This window comes from Danio rerio, chromosome 6 (assembly GCF_049306965.1).
Source record: "Danio rerio strain Tuebingen ecotype United States chromosome 6, GRCz12tu, whole genome shotgun sequence".
In the NCBI taxonomy this organism is placed as follows: Eukaryota; Metazoa; Chordata; class Actinopteri; order Cypriniformes; family Danionidae; genus Danio; species Danio rerio.
The window spans coordinates 17,825,858-17,847,749 of NC_133181.1; the positions used below are offsets into that span (position 1 = coordinate 17,825,858).

General features: G+C 40.3%; 1 protein-coding gene across 2 annotated transcripts; it reads left to right on the top strand.

Moving 5' to 3' along the window:
* The first annotated feature begins 341 nt into the window (after nucleotides 1-341).
* On the top strand, nucleotides 342-10,464 carry LOC137495839 (serine/threonine-protein kinase pim-3-like). Of its 2 annotated transcripts, XM_073953899.1 has the most exons (8): nucleotides 342-671; nucleotides 801-971; nucleotides 1,094-1,176; nucleotides 1,291-1,341; nucleotides 1,418-1,790; nucleotides 1,916-2,095; nucleotides 2,186-2,281; nucleotides 2,377-2,604. In XM_073953899.1, the coding sequence occupies exons 1-8, from the start codon at nucleotides 644-646 to the stop codon at nucleotides 2,403-2,405; spliced, it is 1,011 nt and encodes a 336-aa protein (XP_073810000.1). In that variant the 5' UTR covers nucleotides 342-643; the 3' UTR covers nucleotides 2,406-2,604. The 2 variants fall into 2 exon arrangements, with proteins under 2 accessions (XP_073810000.1, XP_068077917.2); XM_068221816.2 differs by lacking the exons at nucleotides 2,186-2,281; nucleotides 2,377-2,604 and adding an exon at nucleotides 9,044-10,464.
* Nucleotides 10,465-21,892: the final 11,428 nt, after the last annotated feature.

Here is a 21,892-nt window from a genome sequence, read left to right on the forward strand (position 1 = left end):
TATTAATGAATTATATTTTTAAATAAAATAAATTGTATAATAAACAACAATAATATTAAATTAAATAAGGCTTTTAGTATTTCATTTCATTTAATTTCGATAGCTTAATCAGTGTATGGTGATGACGCAGTATTGATGAAAGCTGATTGGCCAATTGAAAATTACCCCGGAAATTAAATTTTTATACATTTTTAATTTAATAACAAGAGCTTTTAATTAGAACTAATCGGATTTATACCCCTTTTTGGCTATTTGTATTTTACAATTTTAGTTGCTATAGCAACGCGTGTTATGATATAAATTCTGACTGCATATAAAAACAATCAAACCCATCGCAATCTGTTGGTTGAGAGACGAGGCGACTTTGCAGAGCATTTCTGTGCGATTCCTGAGATTTCTGAAGCTGTTGGAGGATTTCTGAGAGAAAAAGACTTATTTTAAAGAGCACAATTTCTCTAATAATCTTTTTTTCGTTATTTTTCTGATTATTTTTTTAATACAATTTTGTTGCTGTTTTTTCATTCCTTCTTCTTCTTCTTCTTCTTCTCCTTCTTCTTCTTCTTTACTTTGTTTTACATTTATTTATTTATTTTCATATTTCTCTGTATTTGTCTGTTTTATTGCAGGTTGGAGGAGATTGTCCATGTCCCACATGGGTGAAGAAAGAGGAGGTGAGTGTTTTTAATCTTTCATTTGTTTGTCATTGTATATCACTGTATGATGCTGTATGATGTTTGACTAATATAAAAAGGATTACAGAAGTTAACAAAAAAGATTCATTAAAATGTTTTGATATACAGAAGATACACGGGACTGCACCACTGAGCTTCCTGGTTTTTTGGCTCCTCTGCCTTCACATTTGGCTGATTCTGCATCCACAGACCAGAGGAACGGCAAGAGGAAAAGGCAGAGCAGCAGCCAGCAAACACTGTCCCCCTCGTCCAGCAGACCAGCCAAACGCTCTCGCAGAGGTCAGCACAGCTCATCTTTTAGATCTTATGGCTCAGTTAGGAAATGATTTGTCATTGAAGAGACCGCAGCATGTTTTCTCTTTCTCTCTTTTCTTCATTTCTTGTGCTCTTCTGTGTTGCAGACTTGTACCTGAAGGGCCCGTTGCTGGGACGAGGTGGATTCGGCTCTGTGTTTGCTGGGATGCGCAGGTCTGATGGACTGCCAGTAAGAGATTTTCTTCCCTCCTTTGTTCAGACATGCTTTAGAAATGTTGCTGTCAGTAAATGTCATGTGTCACAATCAGGCAGGTGTGATTTACTCTGCTTTTCCTGTCTGCAGGTGGCCATCAAGTTTGTGTCGAAGGACCGGACCCCCGAGCGACTGAAAGTTGTATGTTTTGATGTGAATCTGTTGTGTTTGCTGTGTTTGATTGAGTTCTGGATATAATGGAGGGTTTGTCCTGCAGGATGGTCAGGGTCGGCTGCCGCTGGAGGTGGCATTGATGACCCGTGTCACATCAGCTCCTGCCTGCCCCAGTGTCCTGCAGCTGCTGGACTGGTTTGACCGTCCCAGGCGCTACATCCTGATCCTGGAGCGACCGGATCCTTGCCAAGATCTCCAGAGCTTCTGTGAGGAGAACGGCTGTCTGGATGAGTGTCTGGCCAAGAAAGTGCTGGTGCAGCTGATCGAGGCCCTAAAACACTGCGAGAGCCGTGGCGTCCTGCACCGGGACGTCAAACCAGAAAACCTGCTGATCTCCACAGAGTCCCAGGACATCAAGCTGCTGGACTTCGGCTGTGGAGATCTGCTAAAGCGATCGGCCTACAAATACTTTGCAGGTGAGTTTGAGTTACAGAAGGAAACGTTCTGTTGATGTTTGTGAACTTCTGCTGATCCACTAAAGGGAATTTGTCTGTACTGGAGCATGTTGAGCAGATGTTTGTGGTCTTCTTATGTCTCTCAGGCACTCCTGCATACGCTCCTCCTGAGTGGTTTCGTAGACATCGCTACCATGCGACTCCAGCTACAGTCTGGTCAGTAGGAGTGACGCTCTACAACATCCTGTGTGACCGTTTCCCATTCAGAGGCGCACAGAGGGTCACGTCCAGAAGCAGACTGACCTTCCCTAGGAGCTTGTCAACAGGTAAGAGATTCAGACACATTCAGAGATAGCCTGGCGAGCGAGCAGAAGTGTGTTGTTGTGTGTTTCTGAAGACGGTGTTGTGTGTAACAGAGTGCCGTCAGCTGATTCGCTGGTGTCTCAGTGCAGCACCGGCTGATCGACCCAGTTTAGCTGACATTGAGAGCCATCCCTGGTTGCACTGCACAGGTGGCCAGTGACATTACACTTATCTGAATCCAGCAGTCATGGCTTGGGTTGCATTGTCAGGTTCAGTGTAGATAAACGCTGTCAATGATTTGTAGAAGGAGAGCAGGAGGGGCAGAGGAACTGAGGAGAACAGATCCTGATCCTGAGCTTCCTCTGCTGCATCTGTGAGGCTCTGTGTGAAGCTGTACGAGCTGAAGACACACACACACACACACACACACACACACACACACACACACACACAAGCTAGTCTACACTTCCACTTAGAGAAAAACGGGGACAGATGTTAAATAAATCATAAACAATAAAGTTATTTTATACGCAATTACAGCAGTTTTTTTTGTCTTTACTGGTTTCACTAAAATGTAAATGTTCAAACCTAGGGCAGCACAGTGACTCAGTGGTTAGCACTGTAACCTCACAGCAAGAAGGTCGCTGGTTCGAGTACCAGCAGGGCCAGTTGGCATTTATGTGTGGAGTTTGAATGTTCTCCATGTGTTGGCATGGGTTTCCCCCACAGTTCAATGACATGTGGTTTATGTGAATTGAATAAACTAAATTGGCCATAGTGTGTTTGTGCATGTGAGAGTGTGTGGATTTTTCTCAGTACTGGGTTGAAGCTGGAAGGGCATCTGCTGTGTAAAACATATGCTGGATATTTTGGCGGTTCATTCCCCTGTGGCGACCCCTGATGAATAAAGGGACTAAGCTGAAGGAAAATGAATGAATGAACACAGACACTGGAGGAATCAGGAGACTGTTAAGTTAGATATGATCATGCTGTCTGTAGTGTGCTGAACTAACTAGACCAAACCTTTATTTGCAATATTTGATGTCTGAATTTAAAACATAAAAATCTAAACTAGCCGAATTGTTTTACTTAAACACACATCTGTCGATAATAAACTCAGTAAATGTCCATACACGCATGCTGATATTTAACAAATGTTTTTTATTTTGAATGATCTTCAATTTTAGGTAAAAAAGAAAAGTTTCTATGAGAATTTGAAATGAACAATATTGTGTTTTTGTGGACATTGAACTACAAAATTTCAACATTGAAGAGTGCTGAATAGTTTTTTGATATAATCTTCAATTCAAAGTTAGAAAAAATACAAATACTAAACTTCTTACGAGAATTTAAAGTAAACACTACTGTGTTTTTCTTCTTTTGTGCATATCAAATTGCAAATTATCCCAATATAGCGCAATAAATCTCTTTTTAGGACGATCTTCAGTTTCAGGTTAGAATACAATTACAATTTTGAAAGTAATTTAAAATGTACATTTTGTTTTTTTTCATGTGTAGGTCAAAGTTTCAACAACTCAATCATTTTAAAAAGCGTGTGCTCAAACTAAAAGAAGTAAAAAAGTGCTTTTGTGGTGCAGGGTCACGTCTCTCCTCAGTAAGTGATCATAGACAACACAGGGGGGCAATGTTCAGCACAGAGAATCACAATTTAACTAAAACGTATAAGACTGCGTGTTTTTTATCATCTCAACAGTTTGTCTAATGAAACACACAATAATTTAACATTTATTTTAACAAATACAGCTCATAGTGTTAATAACATTGTTTACTCTACACTTTGTACCGTGATCATGATGATTGTTTGTTATGAGCAGGGCTGGATTAGGTGATTTGGGGGCCCTAAGCAATTCGAGTCATGAGACCCAGAAGTCCTTCAGTAATAACCACTTTTCATATTTGCTTATTTATTTAGCTGTCTTTATCTTATATCACTCTGTCTTGCTTTCTATATTTTTATCTGAACACAATCTCTACATTTTAAAAGATTTGTTTGCTTAAAATGAGTTCACAACTAAAAATAATGAACAAACTATTTGTTTTCTAAAACTAAATTTTCATCTGATTTGATTGCTGGACTGATCCATGATTGGGGGTGGGGGGACACAATTGCACACATGTACTGATTAAAGTAAATTTGTATTTGTTAGAGCCTTATCCTACAAAATACGACAGGAAATGAGATTATATATAATTTATAGAAACTGTTATTAGTATTTATTGTTGCCTCCAGACTTCCTTTGGGCCCTAACTTCAGCTGCTTACTTCGCCTATTGGTTTAATCCACTTTAAACCCTGCTGTTGTCATTACTAAAGATATTAAGTCAATATAACTTGATATTAATAAAAATACCAAGTTTTGGCATCAAATGTGTGTTTAACTTACTCATCAGGCAGCAAAAAACTTTAATTCATATTGTAAGTTCTCTGAACTTAACATTTTAATTTCTTTAAATGATTCACCATGTCTCTGTTTAAAATGATTGGTTGTGCTTGAGATTCTGCCTTGACAACCACACTGATTGATCAATATATGTTATATGACACAAGGTGGTCATTTTGCCTGTGATGCTGAATTCTCCTGAAGCGCAGCAGGACAGAGGCACTACCTGAACCCATCTGACGAAAGGGAAAAGTTAAATTAGTTAGTAGATATTTAAATGCTGATATACATTTTTCTTAATTGATATACACGCTGGGGCAACACAGTGACTTAGTGGTTAGCATTGTCGACTCACAGTAAGAAGGTCGCTGGTTCGATTCACGGCTGGGCCAGTTAGCCCTTGTATTTTAAGTTATCTGTGCTTAAAAATTTAATTTAATGAAGAGACCACATTTGGTCAACTCAATTAATTGAATTGTAGAGTTATAGATTTGAGTAGTCTCAACTTATTAGTGTTTACAGTGTGAGTCAAAGAGTCATTCTGTGATGCTGCAGTGATGCTGAGTAAATAAGAGATCAGCTAAATCATCTAATTAGTAAAAATACAATTCCATACATATTCAAGTATAAATCACTGGCACAGAAAACAAACAAAACCTACGTGAGACCAAGAGACTTTATTAAAAGAAAAATCATGAAATTAAGTCATACAATGCGTCATTCAGCAGCAATCATAACTTAAAGATTGTAGTCAGTTCTTGTTTTCTTAGACCTGTAGGGTCCAGCCAGTTGGTCCAATGACGGTATCCACTGGTGGATGAAGGTTCACTGCATGTTCGGCCTTTCCAGTGCACAATGTTGATCTATATTAAACTTAACTCATATCTGACTCCAATTTTAGTATGAGTTGGTTTAGAATATTAATATATTTATCCTCGTTTTATCTGACTCCAATTATAAAACATTGAGAAGGTTATTTTGTTTCCGTTCACATTAATTTAGATTATGATTGAATATTCTTTTGATTTGTTATTATACCTTATTCTCATTTACTCAGATTCCTATAGCATCTCGAGTCTTGCACCGGCCGGGTATACAATCTCTTAATACAAGCTTGTCAGTCTTGGTCATTAAACAGAGGCGATTAACCACTCTCTTAAAAAGGCAGAACCCTACTTACTCAATTTAGGAGATTTTTATGTGGTCCCCATAGATCTGTTATCTACTTAATCAAGACAAAGTATTTTAATAATAATCGCGCAGGATTATACGTTTGTAGATGAAGGCCTAAATATCCACATTTAAAGTAGTTTCAACAATATTTTGTTGTTCTAAATAGTTGGCCTTTTACAGTCCAAGTATACTTGAATAAATGCCAATTTATTAGTCGGATCTCTAACAACATTGTATAGCGTGCCACGCTGCTCCGTCTAACATGTTTTAGTCCATTACTAACCTGTACAGTGGCTTGTAGTGCTATGGACAACAACATTTATCAGTGATAATAACACGAGGTTTGAATAATTCAAAACAATTTATTAGTCAGGTAAATGTATTATGCCAAATTAATTCAGTCAATTCATAAACGATCAATACAAAACATTAAATTATCAAAGACAAATCCAAGATGAAAAAGATGCATTCCTGACTTCAAAAATATACATAACATGGATCAAACCATGTTATGGGCTGATCTGGTTAGGCAGAATCGCGCTGAATCTTTCTCAGACCTTACCTTAAATAATCCAAGAATTCCCTCAAGGAAGAGGGTGTGAATAACAAAAGGCATTCACACTAAGGGAAAAGTCACACCCTTCACAGTGGTTTAAAAGACGCCTGAAGTTATATATTTATTGTTTTGATTATGTCTATTTCTAAGAGAACGAGACCATTGTACCAATCGCACTGAGACATTTCAAATGATATCAAACATGATAGTTAAAGTCAGTTTGGTTAATCTAGAACATTCAAACATTGAAATGACCATATGCGTGAGTTGGGGGGATGAAGCTGAGTTTCAGCATACTCAGATGCAAATGCAGCAGGAACTGGTTTTTCCCGCATTCCCCCTGGTGGGTTGTGGAGTCCATTGGCCCTGTTTTCAGCTCATGTTTTGAATTGTCAAAGACATCAAAAATATTTGTAATACTTCAATTCTTACAGACCTAAAATAAATGATTATCTTTGCAAAACGCATGATCTATTTTGTATATGGTGACATAACCTGTTATATGATGTTATACTGGAAAAAGACTGCCAAGGGTGTTAAGACATTCAGAATAACACTATTTCAGACTCAGAATATGGCCATGATTATACAATTATAAGTCACTGGAGCACAATTAACTGTCTTTAGAAATAGAAATGACAGAAGCAAATACATTTTCTTTTTTAACTTCATAAGTATCCTTGCAATGACGTGAAAATGAGATCGCAATGAAAAATGAGATTTTATGTCATATTATTAATCACATAAAATCATACAGCAGTCAACACTGAAATCCATACATAATACATTATGTTTGAATGAATGCCATTTCTGTGATATAAATAATAAACATTCTGAACAGAGAACTGTAACATTGAGCAAATACAGCAGAGATACAATAGAACTCACAATGTAGTCACTATCTATTGAAACCAAGATTGGAAAAAAAAGAACTTGAATATATTTATTATTTATTATACAAATTTAACAGCAAATGACTTGTTAAAAAGTCACAACATTACATTCAAATCAGCTTCTGTTACTTGCTGCTTTACTTTAATCACAGTTGCGTTGCCCAAAAGGTTCAGTTCTTAAATGATTAAATGAATCTTTCTTAAGTATGTCTGGACGAATGTGACACCGTCACACTTTCAGTTCTCCAAGTCAATGCAGCACATCACGGTAATAAACAAAGATGTAAACAAAGTACATTGCTTTATAAACTATTACAATTACTTGAAGCACAGTCAACATAAATGAAGTTGAGCCAAGTAAAAATGTCTGAAGGCTGAAATAAATCATTAAACACTGACTATCATCTGGTTTGTAATCAATAACTATTTTCAGACGAAAGAATATCATGTGCTGAATGAAACAAACTGTGTTACTAAGAATAAATTAAGAATAAATGTCACCTTCAAATGTAAAACATCATTTTGTTTCCTATAAAAAGCGATTAGTTACTTTAATGAAGGGATCAAAACCGCTGCCTTAAAAGTGACCAATTGACTTCACTTAAAAATATGAGGACCTATTAAGTTGACTTAACTTACCTTTTTATAGTCAACTAATTGCCTTTTACAGCGTAATTAAAATGAGATTTCATTTTCTCAAAATCACAACATTCATGACTGCCCGTTTCGCCACTTACAAATTTAAAATGAAGCATATTTTCATACAATTTATTGTTCACATTACATGTATGATAACTTAAATACATTTGAATATACTGTATAATATGAATAAAATAATTAGTTTGAAATAAATTAGAGAAATAACCGCTAGACATTCAGCATGCTAAGTTTCTGTGCTATAACTCTAAACTAGATTTAATTAAGAATTATTCTTTCCTGCAACTGCATTTTCAAAAAAAATAAAAATGTTATCCTGGCAATACTGACCACCACCAAATTCAACCACACTGCTAAGAAAAAAAAAAAAAAAACTGCTGCTGCCACTACTGCTATGTTTACTACTAACACTACTACTACTACTAACACTACTACTACTACTGATAATAATAATAATTTTCCTAAATAAAAATCAGTATAGAATTATTTTTGAAGACAAGATAGAAAAATTGGTTTAGTGAGGATCATTAAAAAGTGAGCTTTAGCTTTAAAAAATAAATCTATAATAATAAAAGATTGTTGTAATTTTACTTTATTTATTCATCAATTAAATTCAGCCTTGGTATCTATAACACTTTTCTTTAAACTTTTGCATTCCTTTACGTTTGATTACAGTATTTTTTAAAATAAATATATTAAGTACATTTAATTCAGAACTTACACACATCTGTGTTTAGCATTTATTCTGTTACTTGCTTTGAATCTCACCTGGCGTTTATAAGATACTGTGCCAGGCTGATGTTGGCAGGTGTTCCAGTAATGGTGTTCACTTTGTCGCACAGAGAAAGATTCCTTTGCTTCATAAGACCTCAGTGCATCGTCAGGACTTGAGTGTATCGTTACACCCCTATCTTTGATACAGTTTCCCCAAAAACTGTCTCTCAAAGTTCATGAGTACTGGCCTGTGAACTGGCATCCACACCTATTAACAGAACAAATGCAGGAGAACTGAGAAATACAGAGAACATTGAACACAACATTAAGCTTGGTTAAACTGTGCAACTGTCCAAATCTGTTATAAAACACTAATAAATCTAATGGAGAATTTCCTGATTTACAGTAAAATACTGTTCATTTTTACAAAGCGACTGACATTCCAGGAGTTTCTAATGGCACTTCACATTTAACTCTTTATTCACTTTTATTTACTGATTGTTCTTAATTGTTCTTATTATTAACAGGTTCATGTTAAATTTTGTTATTAATTTTAGGTTTTTGTTGCATGTCTCAGGGATGTCATTGGCAAGCACCAAGGAATGTCATGCAGCTCACAATCCCAGGAAAGTGCCAACTTCACCCTAAAGTACTCCAGCTGATATGGGGGTGTTTTGGAGAAACTCAGGTTTACCTGTTTGCTTTAGCCAAGACCGGCCACAGCTCCGCTCAGCACAGATGCACTGGCTCACTGCTGGATTCGGACATGTGTATCAGGCAAGTTTGCGTTTCCCTAGTGAGTCTTCTTGTACAGACCCTGTGCAAGGTCAGGGAGGATGAGGAGCAGATCTTGCTGGTTGCACCACACTGGCCCACCCAGACCTGGTTTCCAGAACTCACACTCCTCGGGACAGACCCTCCCTGACAGATTCTCCTGAGGAAGGACCTTCAGGATAATAATCAATTGAAAAAGTTGCATAAATGTATATTATTAAAGGAATATAATGATGAAGGTGATTGAAAAAGGATAAAACGAGAAAGGTATGATGAAATTTTAATTAATGGCTATTTGCAGTGTATTTTTTTCCTTTGGGTCTGTTACAAAATGTAAAGGTACAAATGGAATCAAACATATAATTTGTCAAAGATGCCAAAAGGATGAAATATATTTTATGAAAAAGAAGAGATCAGTAAAAGAAGAAATCAGTTTAAGTAATAGACGAATGATGTGTGTGGTAATGGGGTGGGAAAATAATAATTCCCCATCTAGGGAACTTCAACACTGCGTCTAACCAGAACGCTAGGGGGAACACCTCTTTTATACGCGTCTTGAAGCACATGTGAAATCAATCTAATGTAATTAAGCAGGTGTCGTCAGACCAGAGAGTATAAAAGCCTGTACTGAGCATTCAGTATCAACTTCTTTGCTTTCAAGAAGCACACACGTGAAAATACACCCTCTTTCTGTGAACTTTCATTACTGATTTGCATACACAAAATACAAAAAAACTGACAACTTACTTTTTTATTTTGGTATGGCAGAGAAAAACTTTAAACGTTGTGTGCCTCCATGCCCTCGCTTTATTACGGCTGGTGACTCACATGATTTGTGTTTAGAGTGTTTGGGAGAAGAGCATGCCCTGGCAGCATTTGAGAATGCTGACTGTGGACACTGTGACGTTCTCTCCCGTAAAGAGCTGCGTAGTCGGAGGGAGTTCTTTAATAAAGCTCGCGTGGTGCATGCTCCTCGCGGTTCGGGTCCCGCTCATGCTGAGGCCGAGCGTCGACTTCGGTCGTGGGGTTCGCAGCTAGATCTGGCGGATGAGATGGAGACGGACTCTGTCCTTTCTCTCTCTGGATCCGTGAGATCTAATCCTCCTTCGGGAGCGTCAGAAGCACGCTCCTCGTGGGAGGGCGGCGTCCTCCGTTTCCGAGGAAACCGAGGCGCCGCAGCAACAAATACAAAGAGGGTCGGGGAATCTGCCGCCCCAGTCAGTGGAGTATGAGGAGTTAGTGGAGGTGATTTCACGTGCTGCTGACAGGTTCGAAGTAATAGATTGGCAGCCAGCACGTGAGCAGCAGCAGCTGCGTCTGACAGGAATGCTGGATGAGAGAGAATTACCCAGCAGAATAGATCCTCCACTAAGGGACCTCCCCTTTTGTCCCGAGCTACATGATGCGGTTTCTAAATCATGGAAAAATCTGTATTCAGCATGGTTAATGACACCAAAAACAGCTACAGTATTTATTCAGCAGTTCGTGGGCTAGGGGAAAAGGCATGTACAGTAATGCCAATGATAGAAGAGGACTTAGCACGTCATCGTCGTTCAGATCTAAAATCTGCAAGGGTCCCTCCTTTGTTGTCGAGACCATTAAGAGTAACATCGGGTCTAGTCAGCAAAGCATATATGACGGCTGGTCAGTCTGTTGGATGCCTGCACACCATGTCAGTGCTGCAGACATATCAGGCTGACCTAATTAAAGAGTGCCTAGATGGTGGGGGAGCAACACCCGAACAGCTTCGAGAAGCTCTTCGGGCGTCAGATCTAGCTTTAAGAGCTACTAAAGAGGCAGCCTCTAGTTTGGGGCGATCTATGGCTACCCTGGTGGCTACTGAGCGGCACCTCTGGCTGACACAAGCAGAAGTGTCAGAAACCGATAGAGCTATTTTTATGGACGCTCCAATATCTGGCTCAGGGCTCTTCGGTGACGCCATCGATCGCGTTGCCGAATCCTTCGACAGAGTTAAAAAACGCTCTAGCTCCCTCGGGGACTTTCTCCCCCCAAGATCAAAAAGTCAGGGGGCTGTTAAAAGACAGCCCCAGCCGTCAACCAGCTCCTCATATCATGAAGTACAAAGGATAAAACAAAGTCCTGACGTGTTGGGAGTCAGGCTTTCCAGGGCCCCCCCTGGACACCGAGAGCACCATTCAGCGCTCTCACTGAACCAGGGTCCGTGGAGAAAGGGAGAGGCCACCTCACCACTTATGTTGGTGGGGGGCTCTGTGTCTCCCGGGGTGGGCGTTCCTCAGTGTCTGAGGGCATTGGGGGCCCCACCCCCTCTGCAGGGGGGTCAAAGAACAACCAGAGGCCAGTCTCGAGAGGCTGGTACCCCTAGCACATTTTTTGGCAGTGTGGAAACACCTGCCGATGGTGTCCCAGTGGGTCCTGTTCACAGTAGAACATGGCTACAAAATACAGTTTTGTGCATGCCCACCTCGCTTCAACGGTATTGCACCCACCATAGTGAAGCCAGAACAGGCTCTGGTTATGGAACAGGAAGTACTGGCCTTATTAATAAAAGGCCCAATAGAGCGTGTTCTCCCACTCGACAGAGAGTCAGGGTTTTACAGCCGGTATTTTATAGTTCCCAAAAAGGATGGGGGATTGCGTCCCATATTAGATCTGAGAAATCTAAATCGGTCCGTCAGGGCCCTCAGGTTCAGGATGTTAACCATCAAAAACGTGGTGTCACAAATTCAGTCCGAGGACTGGTTTGTGACGATAGACCTGAAAGACGCATACTTCCATATTTCCATCCTTCCCCAACACAGGAAATACCTGAGGTTCGCTTGCGGGGGCGAAGCGTTCCAGTATCGGGTTCTTCCATTCGGCCTAGCTCTGTCACCTCGAACCTTTACCAAAATAGTCAAAGCGGTACTAGCTCCACTTCGTATGCAGGGTATACGTATCCTAAACTACATAGAAGATTGGCTAACTCTAGCTCAGACTCACGATATGGCAGTTCGGCATCGAGATGTCGTTCTCACCCATATCAGAAGGTCTGTCCCCACCATGAATCGCTTCGATTCAGTCAACCGTACACAGAGTCAAACTAGGCCAGTTCATCACTGTGAAACACTTTCAGAGGTTGTTGGGTCTCATGGCAGCAGCAGCCAGCGTGATTCCGTTCGGTCTGCTGTACATGAGACCCCTGCAGTGGTGGCTCAAATCCAGGGGGTTTTCCCTCAAGGGGAATCCTTTCCGCATGATCGAGGTCTCGCGGCGCTGCCTTCGAGCCTTAAGTATGTGGAAAATGCCCTGGTTCCTGTCCCAGGGCCCAGTGTTGGGGGCTGTCTGTCATCGCGTCATGCCTATGACAGATGCTTCTCTAACGGGCTGGGGAGCAACGGGCTTGATCCGCATGATCAAGGTCTCGCAGCGCTGCCTTCGAGCCTTAAGTATGTGGAAAATGCCCTGGTTCCTGTCCCAGGGCCTAGTGTTGGGGGCTGTCTGTCATCGCGTCATGCTTATGACAGATGCTTCTCTAACGGGCTGGGGAGCAACCCTGAGGGGGCTTCCCGCAGCGGGACGATGGGGAGAACATCATCGTTACTGGCACATAAACTGCCTGGAGATGATGGCCGTGTTTCTGGCCTTAAAACACTTTCTCCCAGATCTAAGGGGCCATCATGTTTTAGTCTGCACGAACAACACATTGGTTGTCGCTTACATCAACCAGCAGGGGGGTCTGAAGTCTCGAATGCTATGCAAACTAGCACATCGGATCCTCCTGTGGGCCCAGAACAAAATCCTGTCCATCAGGGCAATGTATGTCCCGGGCCATCTGAACATGGGAGCAGATCTCCTGTCGAGGCAGGGGGTGAGATCCAGGGAATGGAAACTTCTTCACCCCGAGGTGGTAAAGTCCATTTGGGAAAGATTAGGGAAAGCGCAGGTAGACCTTTTTTGCTTCCCAAGAGACCACGCATTGCGTACTATGGTTTTCTCTCTCGCATCCAGCCCCTCTGGGACTGGTTGCCATGGTTCAGACATAGCCGAGGCTACGTCTGTATGCTTTTCCCCCGATCGCTCTTGTCCCAGGAGTCCTGGAGAGGGTCCGTCAAGACTGAGTACAGTTACTGCTGGTAGCCCCGGTTTGGCCTACCAGGATTTGGTTTTCGGACCTCATAGCCCTGCTGGCGGGTCTTTCGTGGGAGATCCCCATCAGCAGGGACCTTCTGTCCCAGGCGGGAGGAATGATACTTCATCCCCTACCCGACCTGTGGAAACTGTGGGTGTGGCCTCTGAGGGGGCCCACCTCATAGAGTATGGACTGTCAACCGAGGTTGCTCAGACCATTCTAAGCTCCAGGGCTCCCTCCACAAGGAAGCTTTATGCCCTAAAATGGGCTCTCTTTTCAGCTTGGTGCAGAGAACACCAGCTGAACCCAGTCAGCTGCCAGGTAGCCTCAGTGCTGGAATTTCTCCAAGATCGCCTGTCTGCTGGGTTAGCTGCATCCACTCTGAGAGTGTACGTGTCAGCTATAGCGGCCTACCGTTCTCCCCTAGATGATGAGTCACTAGGACAGGATCCGCTAATTCGTCGCTTCCTTCGTGGAGCCATAAGGCTAAGGCCTGTCAGCACACACAGGGTACCGACATGGGATTTAACATTGGTGCTCGAGGGCATCTCTGTTCCCCCATTTGAGCCACTGCAGGAGGCGTCAGATAAGTTTCTGACACTAAAAACAGCTTTCTTATTAGCTATTTCTTCCTTAAAAAGGGTTGGTGACCTCCAGGCTTTGTCGGTTGCACCTTCATTTCTGGAGTTTGCTCCAGGCATGTCCAAAGCCTTTCTTTATCCCAGACGGAGGGAACGTGCCTAAGGTGCCCACTCATGTGGCGAGACCTGCTGTGCTACAGGCCTTTCACCCGCCCCCATTTCAGTCGTCGGACCAAGAGAAGTTAAACTTACTCTGCCCAGTTAGAGCTCTGAATACATATGTAAACTGGGTTATCAACTGGAGAAAGAGTGAACAGTTACTGGTCTGCTTCGGACCCTCAAAAAGGGGGAGTCCAGCGAATAAGCAGACAATGAGTAATTGGATAGTTGAGACTATCTCATTTACCTATCAGGCTGCTGGACGCCCTGCACCTAAATTTGTTAAGGCCCACTCCACAAGGGCTGTCGGGGCCTCCAAAGCGTCTATTTCGGGCTCAGCCCTTTCTGACATTTGTTTGGCGGCAGGATGGTCGACTCCACATACATTTGTGCGTCACTATCAACTCGATGTAGACCCCTCACCAGGGTCCTCTATTCTCACTGCGTAGTGTGCGTTCACAGTCAGCAGTGAGTCTGGCCTAGTGGGTATTGCGTTCCCCTAGCGTTCTGGTTAGACGCAGTGTTGAAGTTCCCTAGATGGGGAACGTCTCGGGTTACGTATGTAACCATAGTTCCCCGAGAGGGAACGAGACACTGTGTATTCCGCCATACTCTCTTCTGCATGTTACTTCTTTCAAGCAAATTCGAAGTTGATACTGAATGCTCAGTACAGGCTTTTATACTCTCTGGTCTGACGACACCTGCTTAATTACATTAGATTGATTTCACATGTGCTTCAAGACGCTTATAAAAGAGGTTTTCCCCTAGCGTTCTGGTTAGACGCAGTGTCTCGTTCCCTCTCGGGGAACTATGGTTACATACGTAACCCGAGACGGCTTGTGCTTCATCCCACTCCATTTTTGACCATGTTGAAATGTATTTTTTGTTAATGATTTTTTATGTGTGATATTTCTGTTTGAAAATAAATAAATAGATCAAATCTCTGAAATCTTCATGTGTGATCTATAGACATGACATAGAAAACTTAAGTGACCTGCCAGCATCGGTAGCTGACCTCTCATGACCTTTTGGGATCACTCTGTGGTCCTCTGCGCACTGCAAAGAGAGCCGCTTGATTCAGTATCTTTAAGTTTTCTTTTCTTGAAGACAGCTCTGCTCATCACACTGGCTTCTATTAACAGAGTCCGGGACCTGGAGGCATTTTCTGTCAGCAAATCATGCTTGTAATTTGGGCCAGCTAACTCTCACATAGTCTTGAGACTCTGGCCTGGTTATGTGCCCAAGGTTCCTACCACTTCATTTCCAGATAAGGTAGTGAGACTTCAAGCATTGACTTGAGGCTTACTTAACCCCTCCATTGCTGTGATCAGGTCGCACACTGAGTGTTTACGTGGCCCAAACAGAGCATTCTCTAGTCTGTTTTTTTTCTTTTTCTTTTTGTTTTATTTTGCTTTGTGTCTGTTTTGGCAGTCGGCAGAAGGAAAGTGCCATATCAAGCAGAGGCTGGCACACTGGGTTGTGGATGCCATCACCCTTGTGTATCATACCCAAATCAAGGTGTGTCCTCAGGGATAAGTGCACACTCAGCTAGAAGTCCCGCATCCTCCTGGGCATTAGCAAGCAGAGCCTCTCTAACAGACAACTGTAGAGCTGCGGCTGGGCAACACTTAAAACATTTGTGAGATGATTTGAAACTATTTAAAATTATTTATTTTTTTCACATTGTCATTATGGGGTATTGTGTGTAGAATTTAGAGGTAATAAATGAATTTGACTCATTTTGAATTAAGGTTGTAACATAAAAATGTGGTTAAAGTGAAGCGCTATGAAAACTTTCCAGATGCTCTGACTGTACTGATACTTTACATTTGTCCATGACAGGGTTGACACAATGTGAGGTTTGTTTACTGTTTTTCTACTTGCAGATTATTTGTAAAAAGTGCAGGAGCTTGACCAACATTCATTTCTTACAGTCCAAGGCAGGTGTGGGCAAACTTGATCCTGGAGGGCCGGTGTCCTGCATAGTTTAGCTCCAACCCTATTCAAACAGACTTCCCTATAGAGTTCAAGTGATCTTGAAGACACTGATTAGTTTGTTCAGGTCTGTTTGATTAGGGTTGGAACAAAACTCTGCAGGGACACCGGCCCTCGGGGATCAAGTTTGCCCATCCCTGGAATAAGGTCTAATTAAAACAACTGTGGTTAAATCAAAACTCTCAAACAATTTTGTTATATAATTTTGATGTCTCGAAGGCACTTTATTGTGAGAATGACCCTTATACAATTCGGGTGAGTAATATGTAAGGTAGAGTAAAATGTCATGTGTAGTTAAAGGTATGTAAGTGTATATATTTACCACCACCTACTGGAAGTTTTAGATTTTTATTTTGAAGACTATGGTGTGGTCCAGAATCTTCTGCTGTCCAGAATCAGGTGGTTTGTCTGGGTTGGGCATCTCAGCTGAGACCTCTCCACAATGGGTGACCCCACAGTAGCTGTGAAGTACCAGTGGCGTGAACCATTTGGGTGAACTCATTTTTTAAATGTGATCTTGAGATTTTTTTTGTTCACAGTTTTGACTTTGATACTGACTGATCTAATGTTTATGTACGATTATTAAAATAAAACATTCTGCAGACAATATTAATTTAAGAGAGATCTTTGAGGAGTGTGTTTATGCATATATATGCTTCAGTGTTAGAAAAGCTAGTCTGCTTGCATGACCATTGCCAGGTCTGGGCTGTTTTATTATTAATGTAATATTCAATTAAATTGTTAATATCAGTTAATGTCCTGTGAGTTCACGTGAATTAACAATGAAACTTTATTTACATTAACCAATGTTAACAAATAATAAATACTGTAATAAATGTATTAGATATTACCAGGTTTGACTTTTTTACAGTGGAATACTGGCAACAGTGTTAGTCACTGTAACAGAGCAGTAGCGGAAACTAACAGGAAACTGCTTACAGTTAATTACTGTACTGTAGTTCTGTACTCACAGCATAATCACTACTGCACACACATTAATGGTAAATCATATATACAGTAGTTATTGTAGTTTAACTCAAATTAATCAGTTTTCTGAACTGTTCTCAAAAATAAAAAGCAAATCAATTCATCAGACAAATGTATTTTATTGTTTTGGCGGCAAACAAACATACAACAGAAAATGTCTGACAAAATTAAACAAATCAGCAGGTATGAAGACATTTTCTATTCACAATGAAACAAAAAGGTTCAATAATGAACAACACATGCAGTGTATATACAGTAGGACTTGTGTTGAAGTAGGGGGGGAACTCCAGGAACTGAGTTTGACATCGATGGTTACAGTGTTGGGGGTAACGCATTACAAGTTACACAAGTTATGAAATAATATGACTTTTCTAAGTAACAAGTAACACATTAACAAATTAAGGAGTATTCAAGTTACTTCTTAGTTTAATTAATTCTCTTTTAAAAAATAAATTGTTGAATTAATAATAATAATAATAATAATAATTTTCTCCCAGCAGAAACAAACAGAACCCAAGATGGCAGAGCCTTACATTTCTGCACTGAAAGTATTGTCATTTTTCTGAACACATGGAGGACAAGTAAACGGGGATTGTTTGTGTCAAATGCTCATTTTACTTCACTAATAAGACTAAAAGTACAAAAGCATCAAACACATTGCTTAAAACTGTCATTAATCTCTAAACAGTATACGGCATGTAGAGCTCTGGCCTCAGGAAGTTCTCAGAAGATAACATTCTCCTTAATCATTATTATCTGATGTGTTTTTAGAGGTAAATAAAGGTTATAGAGTGTGTTGTTAATTGCAGAGCTCCTCTATTTAAAAAAAAGAAGGAAAAAAACTGCAAGTTCTGAAAGAGATCAAGCCTCAGCCTGGTATAAAAAAAGGAATTTTTCTCAAAGGTAACATAACACATTATTTTCCATAATAAGTATAAGTAACACAGCTTTACATTATAACGTTACTTTTTTGGGGGAGTAACTCAATATTGTATTGCATTACTTTTAAAATATCTTTCCCCAACACTGATGGTATACGGCACATTGTCAAAGCAACTGGCAACATTTATCTCAATCACACATATAATAATAATGATTAAAAAAAACTTTACTGTCATTTATTCTTTGCATGACACAATTTCATACAAATCCTGCTGGTTTTACAGTAAAATACTGTTTCCTTTCATTACAGCAGAACACTGGCTATTTTAGAGTTATTTACCGCATAATCTACATCAAGGGTTAACAGTGAACAATTTAAATAACTGCCACAGAGAAGACATCTAACAATCTATGCCCACCTCCACCCCCTTCCTTTTGGAAGGACATCTATTTTTAATCCATCCATCCATCCATCCATCCATCCATCCATCCATCCACCTATTCATCCATTCAGGAAACACCTAACCTCTAGCCATCAGTGTCCAGTCATTGCTGAGGTGTGTAATTTCTATTTTACTCCACATGCTGCACTCCAGTCTGTAAAGACAAAGACACGACTAACAGAGCTCTACATGTTGCTGAACTCCAGCAATGCACAAGATAATCTCCAGTGTTCTTCAGATAAATCTCCACTGATGCTCTTGTGAGTTTCCTTCTTCTGCCTGTTGTGTGTCCATTACTTGAACACCTGCCAAAGACGAGACATCTAGCTAACTATCTAAGCCCACCACCACCCCCTTCCTCTTGGAAGGACATCTATTTTTCATTCATTTATCCACCTATCTATTCAATAAAATGACTAACCAGACCATCAGTTTCTAGTCATTGCTGAGGTGTGAGTCCCGTTTCTCCACATGCCCCAGTGTAATCTGACATACAAGACAAAAACAAGACTAACAAAACTCTACATGCTGCTGATCTCCAGCAATAAACAAAGTTTTCTCCAGTGCTCTTCAGACATATCTCCTCTGTTCCCTTGTGACTCTCTTCTTTCTGCTTCACTCCAATCTGCAAAAGACTAAGACAGCACCAACAGAGCCCTAACTGATGGCTGAGCTCCTGCAATGCACATGCTGTTCTCCGCCAATTTAAAAAAAATCTCCACTGATGCTCTTGTGAGTCTCTGTCTTCTCCCTGCTGAATGTCCATTACCTACAATAAATAACAGCCACAGAGAAGACATCTAGCTAACAATCTATGTCCACCACTACCCTCTTCCTCTTGGAAGGACATCCATGCCATGCACCTATCCACCTGTTTTTGAAGGATACTCCTGACCATCAGTGTCCAGTCATTGCTGAGGTGTGTGATTCCTATATTTCTCCACAAGCTGCACTCCAGACTGTAAAAGACAAAGACACGACTAACAGAGCTCTACATGCTTGCTGAACTCCTGCAGTGCACTAAATGTTCTCCAGCGTTCCTTAGACAAATCTCCACTGATGCTCTTGTGAGTTTCCTTCTTCTGTCTGTTGTGTGTCCATTACCTGAAAAAGAAACGCCTGCCGCAGAGAATACATCTATCTATCTAAAGCTGAGCTCAGACTACAGAAGTTTTAGTCCAATTTATTTTGACCTCCCGAGAATCGGAGATGAAATCTTGTCGAGGACTTTGATCTGTTCTCAGCGCAGATTATCTGGTAATGTGAGCCGTTTAAAGATAGAATCTTGCACCTCGCCATCTTGAACACAAATCGCAGCCTCCCTGATAATAACAGACATGATTGAAATCCAGAAATTCAAATCGGGCTGATCACAGCAGTTCAAACCTATTCAGTATTAACAAAGCCATGAGCTGGAGAGAATCATGTTGCTTTTAATAAATAAATAAATATATCATTTTTTTGAATAAGCTTGAATTATCCTTTATTATTAGCCAGATTTAACGTTATTCTTATAGCGGTGTGCAGATATTGATGACATGTGTAGCCGGGCACTAGAACGTTGCCAGTTATCTCCAAAACCCAAAATGATTCAACATATTACAGTTTTTCTCAGTGGCTTTGGTGCATTTCTCACAACACTATTTACATTTGCACAACAGTTAATGCATTTCTCAAAACTATTAGTCATTTGTGCACATCATAGTAGCAGTTTCTCATTCCTTTCAACAAATTGCGAATGCTTTTGGACATGTATCAATTGCTTTCATACAACTCTTTGCTGTTAAAATTATTATTCGCTTATGTCATGTCAGTCAAAATTAACTAAACTTGTGAATACTGAAAAGTCATTCCATTTAAAAACTAATAGTCCTCATCTCATTACTTGAGTCATTACATACAAAAATGTTGAACTAGTTGCCGAAATCTGACAAGCAAATTATATTAAAATTTTTACATCTTTATTTTCCAGAAAATGTCTTCTAAATTGAACAATTTCATGAATGATTTACAGACGTGTGTATGTTGTAGGTTCAGTTGCAATTTGTACTTAATGTTTGAAAGTTGTGCACAGCACATATTGTTTACAGTTGTGCACAGCTCTGCCCAAAGGGAGTTTATGTTTGATGTAAATAAGAGTGTATTTATTCTTTTGGCCAATCCTGTGAAAAAATTAGAATCGCAAAGAGCATCTGCAGTAAAAATGTGAAAAATACATATTCAGTGTCTTGTAATCAGATTCCTGACTAAATGCAGTGCTGTCTAACTTTACTGTAGTTTTCAAATGGCTGAGCAAATAGTATATAGTGCTGTCTTGAGCATTTTCAGAAAGTGTCACCAAAATCGAACTTTATTACATTGAAAAAAATAGACAAAGCCATTTGACTATCTTGTGAATAGACAGTGGTGTCAGGACTTTTCCTCTCGATGACACTGACACTCTCATTGACATCAATACTTGCTTTTGAGGAATGAGCTATCCATTTTGAGGAAGTGACTCACTTTTAAAGAGGCTATAGCAATCTAAAAGCCGAGCTATTGCCAGTCAAACACAGCACAGCCATCGCAGCAAGACGGAGAGATTTCAATTATTGTCATAAATAGTAATATCATTGTGACAGGGTGGCTCAGTGGTTAGCACTGTCGCCTTACAGCAAGAAGGTCGTTGGATTGAGTCCCAGCTGGGTCAGTTGGCATTACTGTGTGGAGTTTGCAAGTTCTCCCTGTGTTCGTGTGGTTTTCCCCTGGGTGCTCTGGTTTCCCCCACAGTCCAAAGACATTCGATATAGGTGAACTGAATAAACTAAATTGGCCATAGTGTATGTGTGTGAATGTGAGAGTGTATGGGTGTGTGAATAATTGATATAATTATAATTGAACATTCGTTTAGACATATCAAATCAACATTTCTTCATTCTGCTGTCCACTGCCTGCATGTCAGACCCTTATAAACATCCCAATTGCCAAATATTATTAGCCATATATAATACGCATTTATGAAATGAATGTTTGTGTGTGAGAGCAAATTGAAAAGACACTTGCGGCTCAACTTGCGTGTGTTAACTAAATTTTACAGGCTAACTGCATGAACAGCTACGCAAACTGAGACGTAGTGTAGCCTATTTCGAGTGCAGGATATTAGTGTTTTCCTGTAGTGGCAGTTGGTCAAATATTACTAAATTAATAATAAGTAATTAAAAAAGTGAGTTATTCCGTTTGTGGATAGGACAACGACCTCCTTATAATAAGCTTAAATGATCAGTTTTCATTGGCCACTAACGTTATTCTGTGTGTGAATATTTATGAGCCAGATGTAGCTGGGTAGCTATGCCTACTAAATTGCCAGTTATCTCCAAAAAACAAAAAGCTTCAACATTAAAATGTGCTTTTAGAAATCACAGATATATCTTTTCTGTGAGGGCTGTGTTTAGGATAGGGGACAGATTAGTGCTCTGTACAGTATAAAAAAATCCTTAGGCCTGTGTCTAGTGCCGTAAACCGACATAGAGTAGCTC

Coding starts and splice junctions, on each gene's coding strand:
- LOC137495839 (XM_073953899.1), top strand. CDS start 644: ATGTCCCACATGGGTGAAGAAAGAGGAG. Junction 672..800: donor CATGGGTGAAGAAAGAGGAG/GTGAGTGTTTTT, acceptor TTTGATATACAG/AAGATACACGGGACTGCACC. Junction 1,342..1,417: donor CCCCCGAGCGACTGAAAGTT/GTATGTTTTGAT, acceptor TTTGTCCTGCAG/GATGGTCAGGGTCGGCTGCC.